Source organism: Miniopterus schreibersii, assembly GCF_964146895.1.
Source record: "Miniopterus schreibersii genome assembly, chromosome: 1".
In the NCBI taxonomy this organism is placed as follows: Eukaryota; Metazoa; Chordata; class Mammalia; order Chiroptera; family Miniopteridae; genus Miniopterus; species Miniopterus schreibersii.
In genome coordinates this window covers 69886902-69913071 of record NC_138101.1, presented here as the reverse complement: position 1 = coordinate 69913071, position 26170 = coordinate 69886902, and the positions used below count along the sequence as shown (strand labels likewise).

The window sequence follows — 26170 nt, the reverse complement described above, 5'->3', positions numbered from 1 at the left end:
GCTGGCGGGCATTAAAAGCAGGAACGCGGGTCACTGAAAAGCTGTGGCTGCAGAAAGCACACGGAACGTCTGTTGCACCCTAGCCTCCTCCTTCCTTATTTGTATGATCCTTTTGATGCCATTGCAATCACCTGGCTATTATTGAACTGGAAAGGAGCGAAGGGGGAGACCCAGTAATGATTAGTGGGGGACGGGGCTAGACAGGGGCGGCTCAGGTGCACGCCCGGCCGGATCTGAGTGACCGGGGAGACGTCCAAGGGCTGCCCGCCCATCGCACCCGAAGCCGAGGCAGTGGCCGGGATGGGCGTGGCCACTGCAGGCACGGGGAACCCCAATATAAACTTCTAGGCAACGGAGCCACCCCTCTTGGCTCCAGGGCCCCTGTGAGTCCTGTTGCAGGGCACACTCCCCTCTGCCCACATGGCTCACGGCCGCCTTGGGCTCCACACGTGGACATTATTTATCATTATTTGTTTTATCTTTATTGTTGGAAGTATGACAAATGTCCCCCTTTTGACCCCATTGACCCCCTCCACCCTGCCCCCTCAGGCCTTCACCACACTATCCTCTGTGTCCATGGGTCCTGCATATATGCGTGTAAGTTCTTAGGTTAATCACTCCCCCTCCAGCCCCACCTTCCCGCTGAGATTCGTTAGTCTGTTCCATGCTTCTATGTCTGTGGATCTATGTCTGTTCATCAGTTTATTTTGTTCGTTAGATCCCACATATGAGTGAGATCATGTTGTTACTGGGAAACCCTGGTGGGTTTGGGCTGCCTGTCGCTGGGTCCAATTCAATGGAGGCAGGATTGAATCATAGAAGGCGTTTGTTGAGAAGGCCGGCCAACCAAGAAGACAGGGAGCATGCGAGCAACCAAAACTGTCCTAAGGAATGGCCTTGAGGAATAGGGTTATATACGGAAATGGGGTAAACTGAGGCAGGGAACGGAATGCAGCTATGTGCAGTCCTGGAAGTTCGCAGACGCCATCCTTTTGCTCTTGGTTGTGTGGCGACGTCTTGATAAGATGATACCTTTTTTAAAAAAAATCATATATCTTTGTTTTCAGAGAGAGCAAGGGAGAGCGAGAGAGAGAGAGAGAAACATCAATGATGAGAGAGTCATTGATCTGCTGCGTCCTGCACGCCCCCGACTGGGGATCGAGTCCGCAACCCGGGCATGTGCTCTGACCGGGAATCAAACCACGATCTCCTGGATCCCAGGTCAACAGCTGAGCCACACCAGCCAGGTGATAAGCTGATATTTTGACTCCTGGTTGGGTCGGCCTGACCATGCCTGTTCAATGACACATTGTTCACAGCTGCGTCACCTCCTTAATTGCTTCATCCTGGATCAAGGGGAGTGTACAGGCGCAAAGGCCTAGGAGAAAGAAACTTAAACCCCTTCTCATGTAAGTATGGGTTCTACAATTTATACGTAATATGATTATATTCCAGATTAATTCAGGTGCTCAATCTATGGAAATTATAAGTGCCCCTATCAATGTGATACTTGTTTTTCTCTGACTGGCTTATCTCCCTTATCAAAATACTCTCCAGGTCCCTCTGGACTAATGGGCTTTAATCTGGCCCGAGCATTGAGCTTCACCCGGATGCAACCTGGAACAGCAGCTCTGGACACTGGCCTACGTCTGACCCTGATGAACTCCCAGCTGCAGCTTTTCCAGGACAGGCTTAAGGGGCAGGGGACTTTGGAACCCAAGAAATGTAATTCCACACAAATAAAATCTTTTTCCACATACCATCCTCCCATGCAAGTCTTAGAAAATTCATTTTCTAAAAATATTACAAGAGCCTCATTTCCACTGGTGTCTGGGAAATCTGGCCATTAATTCCTCTGGCATCAATTTGATTCATGAAGCACTAATGGTTGAAATTAATAATTCACAAAGATTTTTTATCATGAGGATTTGGGAACAGGATTATGATAAACTTTCCTTGAATTTATCTATATTTTGGCATCAATAAAACAATTAGAATGTTCATGGCTTTCGATGTTTGACCTTTCCATGGATAGTGAAAGATATTTTCTTTCATGTGTGTTTTCATTTAACAATGGCCAGCATTTATTGAAAGCTTGCTGTGTGTGAGCCACTATGGTAAGACGGGCAACAATGTAACCAGGATAACAACGACCTCGTTTGCTGGGTGAAGGTATCGGAGTTTAAAGAAATGTGGTGTTAACGTAAGAAATCATTCAAACCTGTGGAGAATTTAATTTTTGTGAGTTTGAGCCAAACTGTGGACAATTGCCAGGAAGCCAAAGCCTCAACAGACTGAGACAATGCTCCGGGGAACGGCAGTTTTGCACCTTGTTTTATGCATCACAATCAGAGGGGGAGACGTAAGTGGGCGACATGAAATCCACTGGTGACAGATGAGGGAGGTGGGAGAAAGCAAAGCGGGGAAACCTCTGGGACTGGATAGAGTAAAATGATAAACACATACTTTTTTTACATTAGGTGGGTGCAGGATAGTTACCAGTCAACAGTTCACAAGGTATCGATAACAATGAGAAGGTTCCTGGTCTCTGCCCTGGTGCAGGGAGGGCCCGGAAAAAGGGGAAATTACTTTGTTTTGCAAAGGCGTGTGTTAATCAGGTATGTTATCTCAGATACCATACAGGTTTAGTTAAGGGGAAAATTAACCTTTGTGAAGGAAAAATACTGCCTTAGGGTGTGGCTACCCACCATAGACTGCTTTTAAGTTAAAAAGTTTTCATTTCAGACCATCCTTTGTGGTTATTTTCGGTCTCTGAGTTTGCAAGGCTGCCACGCAGGCCTGCCCTGAGCTTTTCAGGTTTAGTTATGTGGCCCCTTTTCACCCACAGTGGGTGTGATTTGTACAAATACTACAGTTACTAAGTAGCAGAACCAAGTCAGACATTTAGGTGTGACATAAAGTGATCTTTCTTTTTATTTATTTATTTTTAAAAATATATCTTTATTGATTTCAGAGAGAGGAAAGGAGAGGGGGAGAGAGAGAGAAACATCAATGATGAGAGTCACTCATCGGCTGCCTCCTGCACGTCCCCGAGTGGGGACCGAGCCCGCAACCCGGGCATGTGCCCTGACCGGGAATCGAACCCCGATCTCCTGGATCCTAGGTTGAGGCTCAACCGCTGAGCCACACCCGGCAGGGCTGTATGTAGAATTTTCATTCCTCTATTTAAAAAAAAATTCTCACATTAAAAATATAGCATCAAGTAACTAGCCTCTTGTAATACAGGGGTAAACCAATAGCAGAAAGGTTAATGGTCTTATGATAAAAGTGACTGTATTCCGTGGTGCACTGGAAAACTAGCAAGGAAATTTCCAACTAATTAAGTTGCTGAAAGGTTAAATGATAAAATTCAGCTGCTGAAAAGATAACTCAGGTTTAATAAGCATATGAATGACTAAGTTCTGGATTTTGGCAGGTGCCTGCAGAGCTCTCTCAGTACTTCTAATTTACACAATAGTCAAGGAGAAATCGCTTGGATGCAGAGGTTGATTTTAATTTGGGTTTTCCTACTACTCTATTGCCTGGGAAGCTAGCCACACTTCAGGCCTTGGCGTTCGGCTCCAGCAATAAGGATGGGGAAAAGAAATGAGCTCTGTTCACTCTGAAGGTATACTGATGCTTTGGCAATTTCCAAATTTGATGTGGCAGCAATGACCTCATAAGAATATGATATAGGCAGTCAGAAGAGAAACTCAGAATGCAGAGTTCTAAAAGAATATTATTTATTAGAGAGAATAACAAAGTACTTTATGTACATGTCATTTAACATATATTACCTGGGCTCCCAACACATTCTAGTAGTGAGTTTATTCTGGAGCCTAAAATAGCAAACTTAGATACTTGAGAATTCCTGCTCACAACATCTAAGTTTTTTAAAAGATTAAAATTTAGTAGATAAAGGTCTATTGAAAAATACTTGGAAAATGTGAAATTTATGTGGTATCAGTGACCATAAGCATTCTAAAATATCCCCTCTGGAGAAATAGTGATTCCATCCAGTACAACACTGAAAATACATTTTATAAAGGGGAAGGGATTAAGAAGCACACATTGCCAGTTACAAAAACAGTCATAGGGATGTAAAGTACAGCACAGAGGATGCAGTCAGTAATATTGTAATAACTCTGTATGGTGATAAATGGGTGCCGGATTATCAGGGTGATCACTTCATAAGTATGTAAATATCTAATCACTATTTTGAACACCTGAAACGAACACCGTATTGTATGTCAAGTGTAACTGGAAAATTAAAACAATTTTTCAAAAGAGAATACATTTTTTCCTAAAAAGTGTAAGTGTATAGTAGCAATACTGTATAACAGCAACATTCTGCCATCAAAAGCGGTAAACTTTAGAAATGATAACTTATACATTCATCCACTTTCTTTATGCACAATATGTATTTTTTGGAGTCAAAGAACTCTACAGTCCAACCAACTCTAGATCTTCTTTGTTAATGCACTATAGGGAGAGCGAGAATACGTGAAGTCAATTTATTCACTTGACATTTTGAGCACGTATTACGTGCCAGGCATTGTGTTTGGCACTGCAGTTATGAACAAGACAGACGTATTTTCTCCCTTGTGAAGCCTATTGTCTAATAGAAGAAGCTGACACATAAGCTATTGCAACATAGGATGACACATGCTGGTAGGGGAAGTACAGGGCTCTCTGACAGTACACAAGAGTGGATCTAAAAGAGTCAGATAAATTTTCCTGGAGGACACAGTGTCTAGGTTGAGGCATTAGAGCTGTGGACCTGTTTCGAGGGGGAGCTGGTGTTTCAAAAAGAAGGTGAAGCATGTATAGAGTTCTGAAAGTGAGAAAGCAGTTCTCTCTCATGCAACTGAAAAATAAATTCAGTACAGCTGAGTCTTGAACAGGGCGGGTAGGAGATGAAGTATGCAAGAGCCAGTTCACAAAGGGCCTTGTATAACGTACGAAGGACTTACCAATGGCGACAGGGAGCCATTGAAAAGATTTAGGCCAAGGAGATCAGTTATCTTTTTTAAAAAAATGTTTTTATTGATTTTAGAGAGAGGAAGGGAGAGGGAGAGAGAAAGAAACATTGATGTGAGAAGAAACATCTATCGGCTGTCTCCTGCACGCCCCCTCATGGGAATCCAGCCTGCAACCCAGGCATGTGCCCTGACCGGGAATTGAACCTGCAACCTCCTGGTGCATGGGACAACACTCAACCAACTGAGCCACGCTGGCCAGGGCTCCGAGTTATCTTTGAAAAAGATTATTCTGACTATAAAGTAAAAAAATGAAGGCAGAAAGACCAATTAGATTTCTGAGACAGCAATCTGGGTGAGATGATGATAATGGTATTAACTAAGTAATACGGGGAATGGAGAGAAGTGGAAAGATGACCATTTTAGGAAGTAAAATAGGCTGGACTGGGTGATTGGTTACATATGTGGACAGGGTAGGAGGGGATTCTGTCATTTGCTGAGATTGGAAACAGAGAGAAGAAAGGGTTTAGGAGACGGATACTAAGTTACTTTTTTGAACATACTGAATTTGCGGTACTAAGCGATAAGCGAGTACAAATGTTGGGCAAGCAATCGAGTGTTCAGAGCTGATATTCTGTGCAGCGCTCTGAACTGGAGATGAGACTGGGGAATTGTTGGTGTGAAATGGTAACTAAAGCCATGGCACTGGTGATATTGTCCAGGGCAATGTGTGGCGATGAGAGAACAGGCTGTTGGAAGAAACCCTAAGAAATACCAAAACTAAGGAGAGGCATAGGAGCGCTAAGTCCAGCTGTAATTCTGAAGCCATGATTTGTACATTAGTTTAAGTTCTTCTTGGCCAAGTTTGTTACAAGAAGTACTAACAGGGATAAAAGTCTTATTTTATTTTTTTTCTCTTCTTTTATCTTGCAAAGCCACAAACTGGCAATGAAAACATTTAAAAAAACCTGAAATCAATACGCATTTAAAAAATAACTGTTAAAATATAATCTATACAAGCCAAACAAACAGCCCTTGGTTGCCTAATACCCAGCTTTGGCTATGCTGAGCTTTCTACTTGACAACAAACCTGGACTCATGCCGTAATCTGTCCCCATCAGTTCTGTAACTCTTTATTTCCTACATTGTCTTTAATGGTTTTGCAGCTCAGTTGTCAGCCCAGAGAGATTTTCTTGGATCAAACCATAGTGAGTAAACAGAGATGACCATGGTCCATAATTCCCACATGGAAAAGATCCAAATACAGTTTTGGCCGGGTCCATGGGGATTTGCCTCAATAGACTCCCTTTTACATCTGTAGGAATACAAATGGGAATGTGGCCTCTGGAGTGGCTAATCATTGGTGTGCAGATACACGTTTAACAACTGGCCTGCCGGGGGAAAAAAGAGCTCTGATTTGTTGTGTTTGCCAATTTTTTATAGTGTAATCCCCCCCCCCCCCAACAGTGGCAAGCTGCCAACTCCATGTCACTGTAGGCAGAGTGGGGGGAAATGTGCACACTGGGTCCTGCAAGCCGGCGTGAGCTAGGTTGGCACACTCCCGGAGCAAGAGGGATCTGACTGGCGGCCAGGAAGGGGGAATTACCTTGTACATGACAGCGTAAGATATAGGGGAGTAAATTCTAAAAACACTGAGTTTTTACTCTAATGAAAATTAATTTATTCTCCTATATTCAGTTCATTGGAGACCTTAACCTTTTGCCTTTGGATTGAAGGCTGGTGGCAGGAGTAATGTATCATTAATCTAATAACTTAGCATTTGTTAACTTATATATCTTTTTTATAAGCAATACGTTTCTAAAACTGGTATCTGAAATTGAAATGATTGAGAATCATTTTCAATCTAATTCTTTATACCACAAACCAAAGAAATGAGCAGTTTCTTTTCACTTCAGGATATCGGTATACTTGGCATTGTAATATATCTCATAAAAGAAAATACTTTATTTCCATCAAATAAGCAAAGTTTTTCCCCCCTTCTATCCAAGCAAACAATTTGATGGCATACTGCTCTAATCAATAATATAGGCAGAAAAAATAACAGCAAAATATCTCATTTCTTTATATAATTTAATATATACACTATTAACACAGTGTGCAGAAACATAGTATTGTTACTATACTAAATAATCACTATTAAAACTTACTTTTAAAATATTTTCAACATCAGGTACTGGTGGAACCAGAGCTGCTATTATGCAAACTATGTCTTTTTCACATTCCAAAGGGAAATTAAAATTCCAGGTAGCATAGAAAAGAATGTACTTTTTAATATTTAATGCAGATATAAAAAAATCTCATGGCTTCTATTAAAAAGTCACAATTCTACTGTGCACAAATGAAGACAACTTTTCAAATACTTATGCCGAGTTTATAAAGGTGACCATAAAAATACTGCGAGCCCAATAAAAACACAATGATATAGTACAAAGTCTTTTTTTTGGTCAGGCTTTAAAAGGTCTGTATTTATACAAATGCACAATACATCTTCGTTCCCTATGATTGGTATTTTCAATTCCAGGATTATCTGATTATAGAAATCTTACTTGAACATTTTCGCTACTTTTCTGCTTCAGAATGGAAGACACTGAGAACTTACAGAATACATTTTAAAAACAGGATTGGGTAAAAACTTCACAAAGTGGAACAGTAAACACTTTACATGCTATAGTTATTGCCCTGCCAAAGATAAAAACGCCCCAATGTTCCATTTTCCTCTTATTTCACTTGAGTTTTTAGATAATTATCTTAACTACCACTCCTTTGTATATATATATAAACTCTTTAAGACAAAAGTGTAAAAATTTTAGGATCTCTAACAAAAATCCAAAATGTCACTAAGCCATTTTCCGTTTTCAAAGTGTATTTAAAGAAATGCTTATTTCAATATAAAACCCCAAAGTGCTGAATGAAGACACATTAATAACTTCACTTTAGCTTTAGAGGAACATTATTACAATTGGCTGTTAAACATTGGTTTTTAATTTAACTTAAGCATTTGGTTTTTATTCTGTTATACTGTACTTTCAAATACGTATATCAAAGAAATGAGCTGATTCCCTCCCCCCCAAAAGAACAGTTAAGTATTTCAGCTATAATACGAATCAGTTTTTTGAGGAATAAAGAAATTCATGTAAGCTAAATTGATTTTTAAAGTCTTAGCATAATTGCTATAAAAGAACTATAAAATATAAATTTTTGAAAAAAACAACAACACTGAAAATGTTTCTCTAGGAAAAAATATGCAACTTGTTAGATAAATGAAAATATAGCATTCCCACGGGGTATAGACAACTATAGATCTGGCTTATGAAACTTTAAAAACTCACAAAAAGTAATTAGCACCGAAATTATCTAAAACTTCAAATGATATACTGAAGTGATTGCAGGCCCAAGTGTTTCATTATAAAAAGTTATATTTAACTTGGGAAGTTTCCCAAGCAATAATAAATGTATTATTTTCAATCTTTAGAAGAGGTGTTAGCTGTACTGATTTTCACCAAAATATTCAGGTAGTATATAGTAATTATTATTTACATTGGTTTGGGCAGAGCAGGGACAACAGAAGTCCGAATTATTTTCCAAATAATATGGGGTTATTTGGTGGGGTGGGTGGGGAGAAATTCCCCAAGTACAACTGATTTTTAGCTTATTGTTTCATCATTTTTCTTTTAAAATATTTTACTGGAGCTCTTTATAACACCTATGTTGCCCAATTTGAACTCCTGTTATTTTCCATGCTCACTTGGTGGTGGTATTTAAGACTAGGCATGGGAATAGGGGTATCTAAAAATGGGCACAGGTTATAGCATTATAGCACGAGTTTTGAATATGTTACAAGATGCATATTGAACCCTGTTATAATCAAGAGTTGAGTTTTATTTTAAACAACATCCACTTATAATTGTATTATAAAACAGCACACAATTTGAAACAAGGCAAACGTTTTGGCTTTCATGTAGTGAAATACATAACTTCACTAATTATGTATATATGGCTACCAAATGTCAACCAACAGCTCATTCGGCCGTATTTTAATGTTGTACATAAATAATGACAAGGCAAAGAACAGCAACTAGTCCAAAGGCTTGTAGGCCAAGGAACCACAGCATCACCCAAAAGAAAATGATGACCACTGGTTCCACAATCCGCTCTCCCAAGTACATCCTCGTAAAGCCCATGTTGATGAGGCTTTTGTTCAGCTCACCAAAAAGTGTTCCCATCTTTCTGTAGTCATCTCCAGCAGAATCGCCAGCATGGTTCTGTGATTCTTCACAGTCCTTTAAAGACAAACAGACAAAACAAAACATAAAACATAAAATAAGAAATAGGTGAAGGTCTTTAAGAATAAAGGCCATCTCATAATGCTTCTTTATCTTCCAAAGTACTGGACATACTTCTGATATTCAATAAATACTTGGGAATGTTCCTTTTGATTGACATACAGAACAACTGTGTCTGTGTTCACCTTTCAAGAATATGGACAGCAATGATTTATTGTCTGTGGAAATCGGCATTGACTGGACCTTCAGCTCCCAGAACAACGATTTACAAGATGAAGGAAGGAGCTGATTGATTTCCATTCGTTTTCTAGTTTCCTGGAATCGCACACAGACAGCTGGCTGCTTACATGAAGAACCATGTTTGTGTTGCTCTTATCAGTGGCCATGACTTCAGAACAACCGTTTCCCACCAATCTCTTTTGAGGTAGGGCCTTGAATTTTGTAAGCAAGCTTCTTTTTCGCACATTCCTTTGACACCAAGACCTTAAGGAACCAGCCTCAGCTGACTGGATCAGTCTTGCGGCTACTATTGAGCAATCCTGTCATTACCGCCACAATCTCTCAGCCTCAGCTAAGGGGACTTGAGTGTAGGCCCTCGCATAGTTTTCCTGTCTAAATTCTACAAATGTCTTAAATGCCTCTTATTAATCTCAGAGAGAGAAATACACAGCTTACAAACAGAAATAATTTTGTACAATAAACCCAAAAGTTCACCTGTAAGTCAGTTCTCCAGAAAATGTCCTTGTGTACCCAATTATACATGACAAGGGAAAAATTCTGAGACACCCCAAAATTATCCAGCTGCCTTCAGATCAACACTTGCAGACTCGCCACTTACTTCCATATCATGTAATGAGTAATGACTCTTGAACTGTTTAGGAACCATGACGAACAAAAAACATGGTATTATATCAAACCCAAGAGAAAACAATGCAAGCAGGAGACACAGTAAACACAAGATGCGTGAGGCTGCTTTCGGTGTAACACAGCAGACTATTTTTTTTTTTTAATAAGTAAAAAGAATACACTCTAAATGATAAAAAGTACAGTATAGCAAATACATAAATCTGTAATATAGTCTTTTATCATCATCGAGTATTACGTACTATGCATAATTTTATGTGCTATACTTTTATACAACTGGTGGCTCAGTAAGTGTGTTTACACCATCACCACACACGTGGCTCAGGCACTGCCTCACATTATGACGGCTCCGACGTGAGTATGCAGCAGGAATTTTTCAGCTCCACTATAATCTTATGGCACCACTGTTGTATATTTGTCCGTCACTGACCCAGGTGTTGGTATGTGGTGTATGACTGGAGAACGTGCTCCAATGATCATAGAAAGGTTGCCTTTACAAATAACAATTTTTGATTGAATTAAATCATGGAGAGACAGATATTGAGGAGGAAGAACCATGAGAGGAACAAATTTCAGTCAGTTTCAGAGAGCTTTTAGACTGAAAAGTCTTCTCCCCCACGCCCCAAAATACTGGAACTCAATCTACTCCACCATCTCACCCAATCTCTCAAAAGAAAGACATTTCTGGAAGATCTTGTTACTTCCATTTAAAAGGGCAGGAGTCTCACATTTGCAAAATATCAACAAGATGCGGTTTCATTCTGTGATAAACAAATACATGAAATAGATATTAAGAAGTAGTTATAAATTTTAAAAACCTCGGATTAGTTATATAGTTAGCCCTTCGGGCTTTTATTTTCTCCTTGCAGTTTAGGATCCACAGTCTACCATTTCCACTATGAGTTCACAGCCACGTGTTCTCCCCCACTCCCTGACTTGCGGTAGCTTCCAATTTCCCCGTTTCTTCTTCTGGGCTCAGAGGTATTACCTTGGTGTTCTTGGTACTCCTTCCATATTCTCAAGTTCTTTCAGTCACCTCTTGATAACTGTTCATCCAATTCCTGATACTTATTGTTCCAAATCTTTCCCACTCTTCTATCTTCTCCCTCCTAGAGGTGTTGCTATTTGTTTTAAGTCATAATCCCAAAAGCTCCCACCCATACGTTGAAGTACAAAAATGGATTTTATACGGTAACACACCTTTTCATTCCTAAAGCAAAAGCAGCAAAATAGAAATCCTGACTAGAACTGGAACACTTGTCTATTAGGCAAGTCACACTTACTCTTAGGACAAAGAAAGGCAATGTCATTACCAAATCAGAGGCACCAGCCAGACTCTGAAGCACTAACCAGATGAAGACTGACTCTTAAAAGCATTGGGTCTATCACTGATGCTGCTGTTACGGTGTCTGACCACAATCTACTGAAAGAATCACCAACACTTATGACTTTGTGAATATCTTTAAGTCAAATTTTAGAACAAAAGTGTTAAGTATGTATCTAGACCAGTGATTTTCAACCGCTGTGCCACAGAATTTCTGAAACATGCAATACCACACTTGTTGAAAATCTCCAATCTCGACTAAGGAAGTATATAGCTTTATGAAAGTCTGAAAATTCTACGTGCTTATGCTATTTATTTCTTTTTCATATTATACTTGAAGAGTTAAAGAGGAACACAACTGGTATGTTGAACAGAACTCTGCAAATACATGAGCCATCCTTGTTAGAATTATGTGGCCTTTAAAATTAATTTTGGACATTAACTTCTAAGATCTATAATGGAATTTTGTCTCAGAGAAAAGTTAGCAGTACTTATGAATCTGACAAATTTTCAAACGGCTATCAAAATGCCATTCATATAACAACGTCTGGGAGTTGTTTGTTGCGTTCTACACAATAACAGCCTCTTGTTTTGTGTTCTGTACTTTTTGTCAAATCCAGTGACTTGGCTATTTTCTTCTTTGCAGTTCTGAAATAACCACTGTGGTGCCATTCTTATTAAATAAAATGCCTATTAAATTGTCAATCAACTGTTTGGACAAAGTGGGGGAAAGTTTAATTGGTTTTCATTATGGCACTAAAGAATCTGTAGGAATCTAGTCTCGCAGATAAAAACAAGTATGTGGGTTTATGATAGTTCTTATGGAAAAAATTCTTTGAAAACCAGTATATCTACATAAAGCCATTTTATTTTATAATGAAGTTATATTAGTTGTTTTAATTTTAGGTGAATGGTGACTACAGTTTTTGCCTATTGTAACAGTCTGCAGTTACACTCTAGAGTTACAATTCTCTCCTCTGCACGTTTGCACCTGCATGTTATCTAACGTGTGTGGCACTCCCTGTGGCAAGCCTGCACAGTCCTGGCTGGTTTGCCATAGTGACAGCTGCTTACTTCCCGGAAACCACACTCTGGTTTTTAGTGTGTGTCGCGTCCTCTCAGAGAACCACAGATCTTTGATTACTGCAAACTCCAACTCGGATAACTCACAGCTCTTGACTCACAGAACAGTCTGGCTTGCAAAATGAACCCTTCAGTTAATTTAGTTCAATTCAATAGCCCGAAGTTGAATGCCTACCATGAGCAAAGTAAGTGCTGTGGGTACACAAAATAAACCATTTATACTCCCTGACATAAAGCTGCTTAATATAGGAAAAGATACATACTCAAATCACTATATTAAAATATGGCTGCACACTCCCTTCCTAGTTAAAGTGATGTGTACTTTTACAGAAGATTCATTGATTTATCTCTCTGAGCAGTACTTCTCAGCTCAGGAAGCTTTTCAGGTTTCTAGATTTGAATGCTCAACTGTCTACTCAGAATTTCCACGGAGATATCTTGCAGGAATCTCACACTCAACATGCCTGTACCAAGCTTATAAGCATCCGCCCTAAATGTGCTCTTCCTTCAGCGTCCCCTACCGCAGTGGATGGCAGCACCCAGGGGTGCAAGCGAGAGGCCTGCTAGTCACTCTGGCTAGCTCTGCCTCCTTTGTCCTTTTGGTCACCTTTTGCTGGCTCAATCCTCAGGGACGTATCTGTAGGCCAGCTTCTCTTCTTACTCTAGAGCCTCTCCTGATGGAGATTTTATTAGTGTTGTTTTGGTTTATAGGTTGAAGGCTTTCATTTTTTAAATCACACTCGGGCCAAGAAAAAATTATTAGTGAAATATTTTTAATCTCTTCAGAAAAAAATCCCTATAGTTTTAATTTGATTTCCCACCCCGTTTTTAAATGAAATCCCCCAGGATTTTTATTTGCTAATTCCATTTATTCAAATAAATGTATTAACACACATATTCCAAGCATTTGCCTCTCACAGAAACGCCATAAGGCAGATGTTATTAAATTCTAGGGGTCAAGCGACTTCCCCAGGATCAGTCATCCAGTCAGGATTTGAACTCAGGAGCCTTCTGACTATAAATTCTGAGCTCTTTCCAATAAACTGCTCTTCAAACCCCTAAATCCTTTAGTGCCAAGGAGCTGAACCAGGTATTAAAAAGAAAGCAATATATTTAAACAAATTCCGTATGAGGTGTGATTACATGACACTCCTTAAGAAATGTAAACTATGAAATTTGCTAACTGAATAAGTCCATAATTAATTTACTTTTTTCCTCTCATCTTTCCACAAAGGATTTGAATTTCCTTTAGATAAACAAATAGATAAAACAGTAATAAAAAATAGAGAACTGAAACAGGGGATGGGCGAGAAAGAACCGAGAATCTAGGTTGGGGAAAGATGTTACCACAGTTACTAAGACCGAGCCTCGCACTGGGCTCTCCCTTCCTAGGGAGACGAAGCCAAAGGAGGGCCACAGGTGGGTGAGTACTTCTCACTCCCTTTAGGTCTGTGCTCAGACATCCCCTCGGCGAGCCCTTCCAGGACCGCCTTATTTAGAACGGCAACCCTACCCCGTACCCATCCTTGCTTCCCACCTTCCCTGCTTTTATTTTTTTCTCCAAAGCACTTATAACCCACAGATGTACTGCTCACTGATTCACTGTTTCTCTCTCCTGCTACAATGCAAGATTAACGAGGGGAGATATCTGAGCCTGTTTCTGTTTGTTTCTTTGTAACCTGGGTGCCTAGAGCAGTGCCTGGAAAACAGTAGCAGCTCAATAAATTCTTTTAAAAATTAGATTTCCCGGGATGGCATTGGTTAATAACATTATATGTTTCAAGTGTACAATTCTCTAATACTCATCTGTATATTGCATTCTGGGCTCGCCACCCAAAGTCTGGTCTCCCTCTGTCACCGATATATTTGACCCCCTTTACCCTCTTCATTCTCCCCCAGCTCCCCTTTCCCTCAATAAAATTTTTAAATGCATGAGTGAGAAGCTATCAAGAAAGTATATGCCATCCAGAAAAATAAGGAATAATACATACAGAAAACATCTATAATACAATGACTATAATTAGTTGTTAAAGCAAGCGATGTTCAATATAATACAAAAGAAGAAAGAAAATATCTTCAGTATATGACCAAGTGATTAGCACAACTGAATTCTACAATTAGCAGCCAAGAATAGGGTGCTCAGACACTGACTTCCAAATGGTTAATAATTTAAACTCCAAAGGAAAAACAGTAGCATCCAAAAATGGCAGAATCTTTATAGCCTTTCCATTATATTACTTACTGTTAAATAAACTATATGTATGCATATATACTGAATAGTGAAGCAATAAATTTGGCATTTAAAAATTTTTTTTTCTTTCTATATTTATTATCAAGTGTTTTGCACCATGTATCTTTTTATACCAAGGATGGCCATGCTAACTGGGCAATTCTCTATGAAGAAATCACTTCATTCTTGCCCTTCTTTAAATTTAAAGCTTAAACTAAACGTGCTTCTACACTCCCGTGAAACTCTTGAGTGGAGAAAGTTGTCTCTGAAGCCAATAACCATTCAACATATGGATAAAATATGCAGGATGATATAAACAAGAAACTGGGATTTGTGTGCTAAATAAAAAGTAGACATACATGGAATCCTTGGAGCAGCAGTATTATTTTCATCTGAATTTGTCTTTCAGTAGTTATCTTAGTATCAAGTTATATAACTCTTCAGAAAGAACTTCAAATATAAACCAGTCCCTGCTTCTCACACGCATATGAACCACATGCACATTGAATGTATGTATATGATGTTACCATAGAAGGAGATTACAATTACTATTTTCTAGAAGCATGCGACATTGTAAAGGGAGAAATCAAGTACCCTCGCTATCCACAATTAATCTACTCTGTGTGGCTATTTTTAGAAATTATTTTATTATTATAAGGAAATTAAGAATAAGCAAAAAAAATAAAAAAATTAAAAACTGGGGTGCCTACATGGAAAACTATGCACTGTTTAGAATAGTCTATAGCCTTCATGGCTTTTGAGCTGTTTTACAGGTCCATAGATAACTGAGAGCAATGCAAAATAATTCCTATCTAACATGCCAACAAATTCTGTGGCAGTGAAGGTTCAATTGTCTTCCCTCCCCCGCCTATGGAGTCAGTAAGTTTCATGTCCATGTGTAAATTAATTTCAACATATCTTTTCTCCATACACATTTTTGTTTCTTTGATTTTTCCTTGGAATTAATTGTAACATTTGCCTGGTTCCCCCATTAATGATGAGTTAAATAAAATCCCTAATATGCATTCATTTTACATGTAACAAGAGCTATGACATTACCTCTTTTTGTAAATTACCTTTTATAACTGCCATTATTAAAATGGCTAATCTGAATTTTAACTTATGTTGGCTCTGGGTTTCATTTACTGTCTTTCCTATGTTCACGTCAAGAAAATTTAAAAACAAAATTGCAGCCCTAGCCTGTTTGGCTCAGTGGTTAGAGTGTCGGCCTTTGAACTGAAGGGTCCGGGGTTCGATTCTGGCCAAGGGGCACGTACCTCGGTTGCAGGCTCAATTCCCAGCCCCGGTCGGGGTGTGTGCGGGAGACAACCAATCGATGTGTCTCTCTCACATCGATGTTTCTCTCTCCCCCCCCCCCTTCCTTCCACTCTCTCTGAAAAGCAATGGAAAAAATATCCTTGGGTGAGGATTTAAAATAAATAAATAAAAAATAAATAAAAACAAAATAGCAAATTTAGAGTAATTACATAGATTAACACCAGTATTTCAAGATCCTATATTCATTAGCATTTCACCTTCTTGATATTGTGGTGATTTTTATTTTTTAAAATATATCTTTATTGATATCAGAGAAAGGAAAGGAGAGGAAGAGAGAGAGAGAGAGAAACATCAATGATGACAGTCATTGATCAGCTGCCTCCTGCACGCTCCCGACTGGGGATTGAGCCCGCAACCCCGGCCTGTGCCCTGACTGGGAATCGAACCCCGATCACCTGGATCCTAGGTCGATCCACGCCCGGCCGGGCTGTGGTGGTTTTTCAATACTGCATATCGAGGAACACAATCCTCGCCTAAATTCATACAAATGTCTCACAGGGAATCATTAGTTCAAAGGCAACTAAAACCACTTGTTTCTTCGCTGTTGATTCTGATGACAGAACATGTTTCTATTACACACGTCTTCTCTCTTCAAAACTAATTTTTGCCGTGACAGTTTTTCCTGGGAAACCACGCTCCTTCAGCAAAAGCTTAAAACTGAGTTTTTACCGACAGTGGCATTTTGGAGAGAAGTTCCTACAGACTCTGTACTATCTCAGAGATGCCAAACTAACTGCCTAAAGCATCTGCCATATATAACGGGATCTCCACTTTCCTGGAGATTCTGGTGTAGTGCAAGCCTGTGAAGGGGTGAATGAGAAGTGGCAGAAAGTAAACACACTCACAGATAAATAAGATGACTTCAAATAGTGGGGGAGCTATAAGGAAAGGCAAACGGAGCCGTGGGAGAGAGGGAGGCGGCCAGGGGGGTTCCCCCAGAGGGGAGGCGGAGCGGGGTCTGGGCCAGCTGACGGCTCCGCACAGGGACCGGGGAGCAGCCCGAGGCAGGGCTGAGCTGGCCCGCCGGTGCAGAGCTTGTGACCGAGACCCACAATGAGATCTATTTTATCTCCTGACCCAGCACATACAAACGAAAGTTCCATGGAACGACACTTGTGCCGCCTGTGATACACCCCAAGCATTTCTGCCCTCGCCTATCCTATTCACAATCTATTAAACTGATTTCACGGCCCAGCACCAGCTTGGCGGTTGAGAAGCAGGCTTTAAACATGGGGTTAAATCTCAGCTCCGCAATTTACTCGCTGTGATCCTTTCAGTATGTTACATAACCTCCCTGTGCTACGGTGTTTACAGCTTTGAAGTGGGAGCAATAACAGTATCTACTCATGAGGTCTGGTACCAGATTTCCCTTCAGAAAGACTAAACCAATTTATACTCCCAGCTTTGGTGTATTCCTATTTCATATACTGTTTCTCTAAACCCACACTGTTCATCTTTTTAATCTTTAACAACTTGATAGGTGAAAAATCATTCCTAACAGTTTTGATTTGCATTTCTTTTATTTCTAGTGAGGCTGAAATGTTTTCCTGCTCATTGGATACTAAATGTATTTGCAGTTTCATTTCCTGCACAATGTACAAAAATAATACATTAAATATAAAAATTTATAACTATGTAAATCTTCACCTAGCCACAGCATTATATACAGTAATTTATAACATGTTTATTATTACATTTATAACTTGTTTGTCATTTACAATTAAATGCAAAGTTACAGCATTCATTTACACTTATTTCCCACTAAACTACATAGAACCAACAAAGGGAAAAAAAAAACTTTTTGAGGAGATGAATAAAAAACAATGAGAATATCAAGTAGTTCTTGAATTATAGTCTTTGAAATTAGTATAAACTAAGAAATACTAAACTTTGGATTTATTTTCATTTTAACCAATAGGATTCAGTATTTCGAATCATAGCTGCAAACACAGACAAATGAAACCACCAAGTATTCAAAAAGACATACAATTTCGGCCGTATTGATCAAACATATTAAAAGAGTTGCCTATGGTGGTGGAAAAGAATGGTTATGTAATGAAAAAAAAAATAACTTCATTAAATAAGAGAAAGACTGTGTGTGAACTAGTCATAGACAACAGTAGGCCATGACGTGAAGAACACGATTAATTTAAGCTGTAGGCTAAAATTTTCTACATTTTGTCCTCTTCCTAAAATCAACTTTTTTTAAATAAAAGAAATGAAGCCTCTGGTGACATTACTGAGTGCCTTGCATCTGCAGGGCAGTACAGCCGTCCCCCCTTATCCGAGGGTGTGTTACGTCCCAAGACCCCCAGTGGATGCCTGAAACCAGGGATAGAACCAAACCCTATGTTTTTTCCTAGACATACACACCTCTGATAAAGTCTAATTTATAAATTAGGCACAGTAAGAGACGAGGAACAGTAACTAATAATAAAATAGAATGGTCGTAACCATATACCGTAATAAAAGGTATGTGGATGTGTTCTGCCTCTCCGAGTAGCTTACGGCACTACACTCACTCTTCCGCTTTTGTTGTGAGGTGTCACAGTGCCTGTGTGATGAGATCAACCGAGGTGAATGACCTAGGCATTGTGACAAAGTGTTAAGACGACGACGGAAGGGAAACTTGGACACAAGCACTGCGATATCCTGACAGCTGATCTGATATCTCAGATAACTAACGGGCGGGTAGTAAGTACAGTGCGGAGACGCTGGACAAAGGGATGACTCCCGTCCTGGGCGGGAAGGAGGGGGACCGTCGAGAGATTTCATACCACTCACAGCAGCGTGCGATTTAAAACTTAAAAACTGTTTATTTCTGGAATTGTCCATGTAGTAGTTTTGGGCTGCGGTTGACTGAAGACAACTGAAACCATCAGTTAAGGGGCTGAGGGGAACTACTGTACGCTTCCACAAGATGGAATAGCTTATCTATTGAAAGTAGTCCAAATCAAACATCTTTCCTGAAAAGTAACTTTCCTTCCCAATTCTCAACTTCAGGCAGGGACAAAAGCTTCTTTTATATGTAATTACCTCTGAAAATCATGGAACAAGGAACTCTGATCACAATCAGCCTGATGGAATTTGCCAGTCATGAAGAAGCAAACTTAAATGCCCTGCCTCTGCAGACGATCTGCATATATCCAAGTAAAATTTTGATCAAGAGGATAAAAAACAAAAAGCATGGTTTTTCCGATTAATTTTAAGAGGGAATAAAAAATCCGAAACACAGATGTTAGAAAAAAATTCTATCAAAGGTAGTAAAGATCACAAATGAAATTTAATTTTTTGATCCAAAAAGTTCAAAACATTTTCACCATGATTTCTCCTTGCTCAGAATTCTCATAAGCTATAGTTGTTCCATAAGAAAACAGCAACAAATAAAGCCAATCACTTCTTCCTATGCCAAGATGAGGCATAACTGCCAATGAGGTTAAATGGAAAAAAACACTGGATATGGGAAAGTATTAGATCAGAGGACAGAAAGTATCTTTTGCATCACGTTAATTAGAAATTCAGTTTCTCTGCTCAAATAAAACTACTCTTTGTCTTATCAATTCCCTTAAACACACGCACCCCCCACGCTTAATGAACCAAAACATGACTAGTAGGGGCTCTTAAGGTTTTTGAAGATATGTGGCTGTTACTGCAAGATAAGACCGTAACTAGAAAACAGAAACTGAAGATACTGTGTGGCAAAGGCTTAAAGAAGCCTCGAATAAAGATATAGAGTTTCTACTTAGGCCTCTTAGGGCAAAGCTAGTGTAGTGGTACATTTAGTTTTCCCTTTAACATTGCTTTCACACTTCTCTTGAATAAGAAATTGAGAATAACTTGTATAGAGGGCGAGCATTCTTTTTCCTAGCAAGGATTGGTGACCTACAACAGCAAAAAAAAAAAAAAAAAAAAATCAACTGAAAATCTACACGGAAAGCAAGCAAAGTAATGTAGGTTGGCAGGTTAACTTTTATTTTATTTTTTAATCCCTACCTAAGGATATATTTTTATTTATTTTTTTATTGATTTTTAGAGAGGAAGGGAGAGAGAGAGAAACATCTATGTGAGAGAGAAACATCGATCGGTTGCCTTCTGCACGAGCCCTGTCCAGGATCGAACCTGTAATCTAGGTATGTGCCTGAGTGCCTGACTGGGAATTGAACCTGCAACCTTTTGGTGTATGGGGCGATGCTCCAGCCAACTGAGCCACCTGGCCAGGGCAGGTTAAATTTTTTTAGATAAATATGAAATATCATATAATTTTTAGATTAGGAAATCTTAATACTTTTTTTCAGTAAAGATTTATTCTTGAAATCTGAAAATTACAAATATTAAATTTGTAGACAAAAAAGGGGTTCTATGGAAAGCAACCCCACAGGGCATTTGATCATAAATTCCTTACTGGGAAGGTCCTAGTGGGCAGTCATGCCCCAGTCACATTAACTTCTTTAGTAAAAGACTTACTTTGCCTTAAGCAAGCCCTGCCCACTGTTTCTGTGCATCTGGGTTAACACACTTTTGGAATGCCTACTTTCAGATCCCTCCTTCTAGTGCCCAACCGCCCTCTTAGACCCCTCTTTCTAAAGCATGACCACCCAAAGAGAGAACCTGTAATCCAACCCAGGTGTGAACACACTCCAAAGAGTTTAACTATCCTGTCATCGGATCCCTGCCTTTTCCCACCTTCATGGTTTTCACATTTCCTTCTTAATCTCAGATGCATAAAAGAAACTGCACACTTTTTCTCAGGTGTTTTTTTTCTCAGTCTGCTGAGATCTTGCTTCTAGGTATATTCTCTGTTTGGGCAAATAAGTTATAAAAATTCTCTCTTGGTTTGGATAGTCTTACATCTATAAAATTCAGTACTATCATGTGGCTGGTTGATAAGAGCAAGAAGGGAACCAGGGAAAAAGACAAGAGGGTAAAACAGGTCCCTGATATTTGTTGAGGGCCTACCACAGGCTGGCATCCTGTATGCAAGATGCCGCCGAATCCTTCTAAGAACTTTAAGAAGTGGGTCGCAGTACACCCATGACAATGAGAACATGGAGTCGCAAAGGCAGAGATTTTCAACCGTTGCACTGCAAGAATGTTTAAAACATGCAATCAGTACCCTACTGTTTAGTCAGGGGCGCTGACCTCGTTTCCCTTAGACTGTCAAATAACAAAAATGAGAACAGCCAACCCAACAACAGCTGTCTGCTGAGAATGAGTCAAAATCATACCTATTTTCTTTCTTTTTTTTGGGTCAGATGGGCAAAAAAACATTTTTTGGTGTGCCGCAGAATTTCAGTAATTGGTCTGCGTGTGCCGTGAGACGGAGAGGGTGGAAAATCGCTGCTCTGAGGGATTAAGTCATCAGGGTGACCACTGTCATAACGCAGTGCAGCCAGGGCTCAGGCTTGGACCTGAGTAATTCTCTGCTTCTTCAGAGGAGAGGATGTGGTGGGGACCGGGACGTGTGTGGAGAAAAAGAGAAAGTGGCTGAGAAGAATAAAAGACAGAGTGAGACAATGGAGAGAGAGAGAAAAAGGAGATGAGTAGTAGGAAAGGGGCAGAAAAAGAGAGAGAAAAACAGAGAAAGCTGCGTGTGAGCAGGTGCTAGAAGCAGCCATACGAGCAAAGACCAACTGGGAATGCAGGCTTCAAGCAAAGAAACAATTTTTACATATACACCGAAATACCTTATTAGCAGGACAATCATCCTTGACGAGTGGAAGCACTCTAACCCGAATACATTTTGAGCAGGGTTTCTCAACTCGGGCACTGTTGACATTTTGAGCCAGATAATGCTTTGTTGAAGGGGGTGCTGTGTGCATGGTGGGATGTTTAGCGGTATCCCTCCCTCTTCCTGTTAGATGCCAATCTTAACAATCAAAAACCTCTTCAGGCATCGCCAGAGTCCCCTGTGAGCAAAACTGCTCCCAGTGAAGAGCCACTGGTTTAGAGGTTAGACTGAATGATGATAAAAAGTGAACAAAAAAACCCCGGCTACATATGCAACATTATTCCCTGAGTTACTCTAGTGACTGGATGCACTTGGAAACATGAGATTAAGTTCAGAGCTGAATTCATCTCAACTCATAGCCCTTGTTACAGTGTTGCTTGCAAACTGCATTTAAAAGGAAGTAGGTATAAATGAGTATCTAGTTTTGAACTATGCAACCTAGAGGGAGGGCAGCAGTTTTGCCAGTGAGGACTTACAAGCAAAGACTTCTATGATAGCATTATTTATAAAAGAAAATTAAGAGCAACTTAAATGTGCAGTATTGGAGGAATGGACTATGAGGCAGCCCTAAAAATAACTTTTAAAAAGAAATTTTTGGTAACATGGGAAAATGAAAAAAACATGCGAAGTAGATAAAACAAGATACCAAATTCAAATACTGCATTAAAACATGTTAAAAATATATCTGTATATATACATATATGAACATATTGAGAGATATTAATGTAGTAATACAAAATTTTTGATATTTTATAACAAAATATTCCTCAATGTGGGATTTCAAATGCTTTGTTTTCTTCTTTAGATCCTTCTATACTTCCACATTTACATATTACTTTTATAATCATAAAGACCTTGAAGCTAAAGATAATGACTCCAAAGTCAATCTAAGGGTAACCGGACCTCTCTATGCTCCAGGTAAGCAAGGCCGTCTTAGGTTGTTCAGGCTGTGAACTGCTGCATCTAAGTGGATGCCGCTCACATTGCAGACGTGTAACAAGTGGACTGGAGATGTTGAGTCTTCCAGCTATGCAGGAGGGCAGAGACTTTTATACATAAAGTTACACGGCCTTCACAGTCATAAACATACCTGGATCATCTCTCATGCACACAATTACCAACACACATGTAAGGTAACTGTGCCTGGCACCTTCCTTGGGCATTTGCCTCTCTCCCTTGCTTCTCTCTCTGGGAGGCCTGACTCCTACTTCAAACTTGACATGGCTCCTTCATCTAGAGGACTTGGTCCATTCTGTAAAGTCTACCTTTCCTAGGACACTTGATTTTAAGCAGGCCTCCTCTGTCAATCATTCCACCTGGACAGACTCAGGCCAGGACAGAGGAGCCTTAATTTTCTCTCAGAGGGAGTGGCATCTAAGGACAAATTGTAAAAAAAAAAAAAAAATGAGGCTGACAATATCTCAGTTATTAAAACACTCTACATTAATACTAGTATTTCAGTATTACATGAAGTAAACACCAAAATACAGATAAGTTTTGATCTAGTATCATAATAACAATGAGCCAAAGACAGACTTTGTATAGTTAAATCTGATGCAAGACCCTTCCAGGTTGAGGGAAGGGTATGAGCCTTTCAGAAAGAGAAAAGAAAACTCAGTGAAGGAGAGAAAGGATGTATGTAGAGGAGCTTTTAGTGTGGGGGAAGAAATCCACTTTGTCATATTATCAGGTAAGAGGAAAACTCTGTGAAGGAAATCGACATAGAAAGGGATTTCATACAGAAAATTAGGGGCTGACAAAAATCACCGAAAAGAGCTGAGGAGCAAAAGTCAGGTGCCCTCTGGGGCTCCTGTAAAGAGAACCCCACCACAGCCCTGACCCAGAGATAAAGGAGCTCCCACCCCCACCCACTGCAGCCAGTTCTCTCCCAATGTCCACGAGGCTACAAAGGCTCTGGGACACCACTGATCGTGCTAAGCAGAAAGGACGTCTCTGCTTCATTTCCAGTTAATTAGATGTGGCTCTGTTCCTGTTTATGCAGTTTCTATGGAAAAGTTCCCTTTAAACTCTAAATAACTAGTTTACAAACCAAGTTTTCAAAAATATTCCATTTGTGATTTAGAGTCCGTGTGTCCTTAAAACGGAAAAACACACACTATGTCCCCGAAGGAAAGCTAAACAAAACAACTCCCTAGGACATGTTTTACAGTTGTTCATTTCATTTCTCTCTCCCTCAAACATCTTTCTATCTGTAGTTACCCCTACCACGAATGCAAGGCGGTGCATACAAAATTAAGCTTGCTTCTTATACCAATGGGTTGGGTTGTACCAATTTTTTTTTTTTTTGGGTTATTTTTGGCTTCTTGATAAACAAAGTCTTCCTTGGTGCTGATATAGGAGGAAATCCATATCCCAGCTAGTATTTTTGTTTATCGTGTTATGTAGGCTTAGAGTACACAAATCAGTCCTGTGATAAAAATAACATTTTCAAAGGAGTACATGAAAATGAATTTCCATGACACGCAACGAAACAAGGTCTGCAAAGCGATACGTTTTCTACAATATGTTTCATTTTTGCTTTTGTGTGTCTGTTTTTCCCTTTTTCTTTTACCATAAGCAGTTATGGGAAGACCAGAGCAAATGATGATGTGAAATCCACAAGAGCTTAAGTGAAGTATTCTACACTCTCTCTTTAAGGCCATTTGAAAATTTAGTTTGGGAACCTCAGCTCAGAGGCACCAGGCACCCCTATACCTACCCCCCCTTTGCCAAGTGAGTTCCGGTTGCTTTTTTCTTCACTTTTCCAGTTGAACAACCAAGGTAAGAGGAAACTGAGCCCTTCAGCTCCTGCGCTATGGTACAACGAGTGGGGAAAGCCACCAGCAGCTCTCCTAGCTGCCAATGATTTGCTTCCCTCACCATGTCTTACGCTGTTATAATGATGAAAAGCTGCACTTCCACGTGCTGAGCAAGCCTAACGCTCAGGCATACCTTGCGTGTGCCACACACTTGTTTTCTGCTTTCTGAGTAAAACACTGACATACTAGAAGTTACTTAATCTCATTGCATTTAGTGCTGACACTGGAGTTTGTGAAACGCGACAAAAAGAACAAACGGAGGAGGGAGAGAGGAGACAGACGCCCCTGTCCCCGGGGCAGCACAGGGCGAGGGACAGACAGACGATCATCTGAACTCCTCCCCGCTCCCTGAGGTGCTTCTGAAGGCGGGCTCCTCGGGCACTGCTGAGCTCTAACTGTATTTGCTGGCGAAAATTCATCCCACATGTAATCCAACTTCTCCTATTAAATTCCTTGCCTGATCTTGAGCACATTTGATGTGTTACAATTTCCTTGATTTTTTTTTTTTTTTTTTTACAATGAAGTTCAGCTCTCCTGTGCTCCCGGGAAGAACTTGCCCTGGGGGAGCCCCTGTCAAGGCGCGTATTGCCAGCCTCGCTCCCACCCACGCGGGGCACTGGCTGACCGTGCGAGAAACCGCCCCCGCGTTACGGGGTCACTAGGGTGCGCTCGGAAAGGCCAGGATGGGGGAAGGAGGGCGGGGGGCCGGCGGCAGCTGTCCCCACAACGCAGCACGGGGCACGCGCTGGAATCGAGGTGAGCGAGAAGCGCTCCCGTGGAAGGGTCGGGACCGTGACCACCGGGAAGGGCGCTCCCACGGAGCCCGGCGCGGGGGGAAGGGCCGCGCCGTCCCCGCCCCGCGCCAGGCCCCGCGCCGGCCGCAGCGCCGCGGTCCAACCGCCCTTCCGGGCGCAGGTGGGCGCGGGCCACGCCCGCCGCCGGCGGCCTCGGGCACCCGCCGCCCCGCCCCCACTCACCTGCCCGCGCCGCTCCTGCGGCCGCCGCCCGCCCCGCCGCGGGCTCGCCCCGGGCTCCCTCTCGGGCCCCGCCGCCGCCGCCTGTTCCGCCGGCGCGTCCCCGTCCTCGCCGCGCGCCCCGCCGCCGCGGTCGTCGCCGCCGCCCCCGCCTCCAAGGGGCTCCCGCGCCGAGCACATCCCGCCGCCGGGGACGGCCGCCCGAGGGGCCAGGCGCGGAGCGCGAGGCGGCGCCACCCCTGGAGGAAGCCGGTCCCGGAGCTGCCGAGCCCGCTGCAGGCGGCAGACTCCCCCCAGCGGCCGCCGGCCGGGAGCGCGGGGCTGCGGCTCCGCCCCGCCGCGGTCCCCGCGCGCCCCGCCCCTGGCGCCCCTGGCGGGCGGGCCCGGCGGGCGGGCGGGCGAGCGGAGGGCGGGCGGCGCGGGCGGCGCGGGCGGCGCGGGCGGCGCGCGCGGGCGCGGCCTCGCGCGGCGGCGGTGCCCATTAGCGGGCTGTTTGCGAGACAGACACCCGCGCACAGACTCTCTCC

At 41.4% G+C, this 26170-nt stretch overlaps 1 protein-coding gene across 1 annotated transcript; it reads right to left on the bottom strand.

Moving 5' to 3' along the window:
* Positions 1 to 7053: 7053 nt before the first annotated feature.
* On the bottom strand, positions 7054 to 25923 carry FAM241A (family with sequence similarity 241 member A). The gene is made up of 2 exons (XM_081124110.1): positions 25647 to 25923; positions 7054 to 9280 (listed from the first exon to the last, which is right to left on the bottom strand). Exons 1-2 carry the CDS (start codon positions 25821 to 25823, stop codon positions 9035 to 9037), a joined length of 423 nt encoding a protein of 140 aa, XP_080980236.1. The 5' UTR covers positions 25824 to 25923; the 3' UTR covers positions 7054 to 9034.
* Positions 25924 to 26170: the final 247 nt, after the last annotated feature.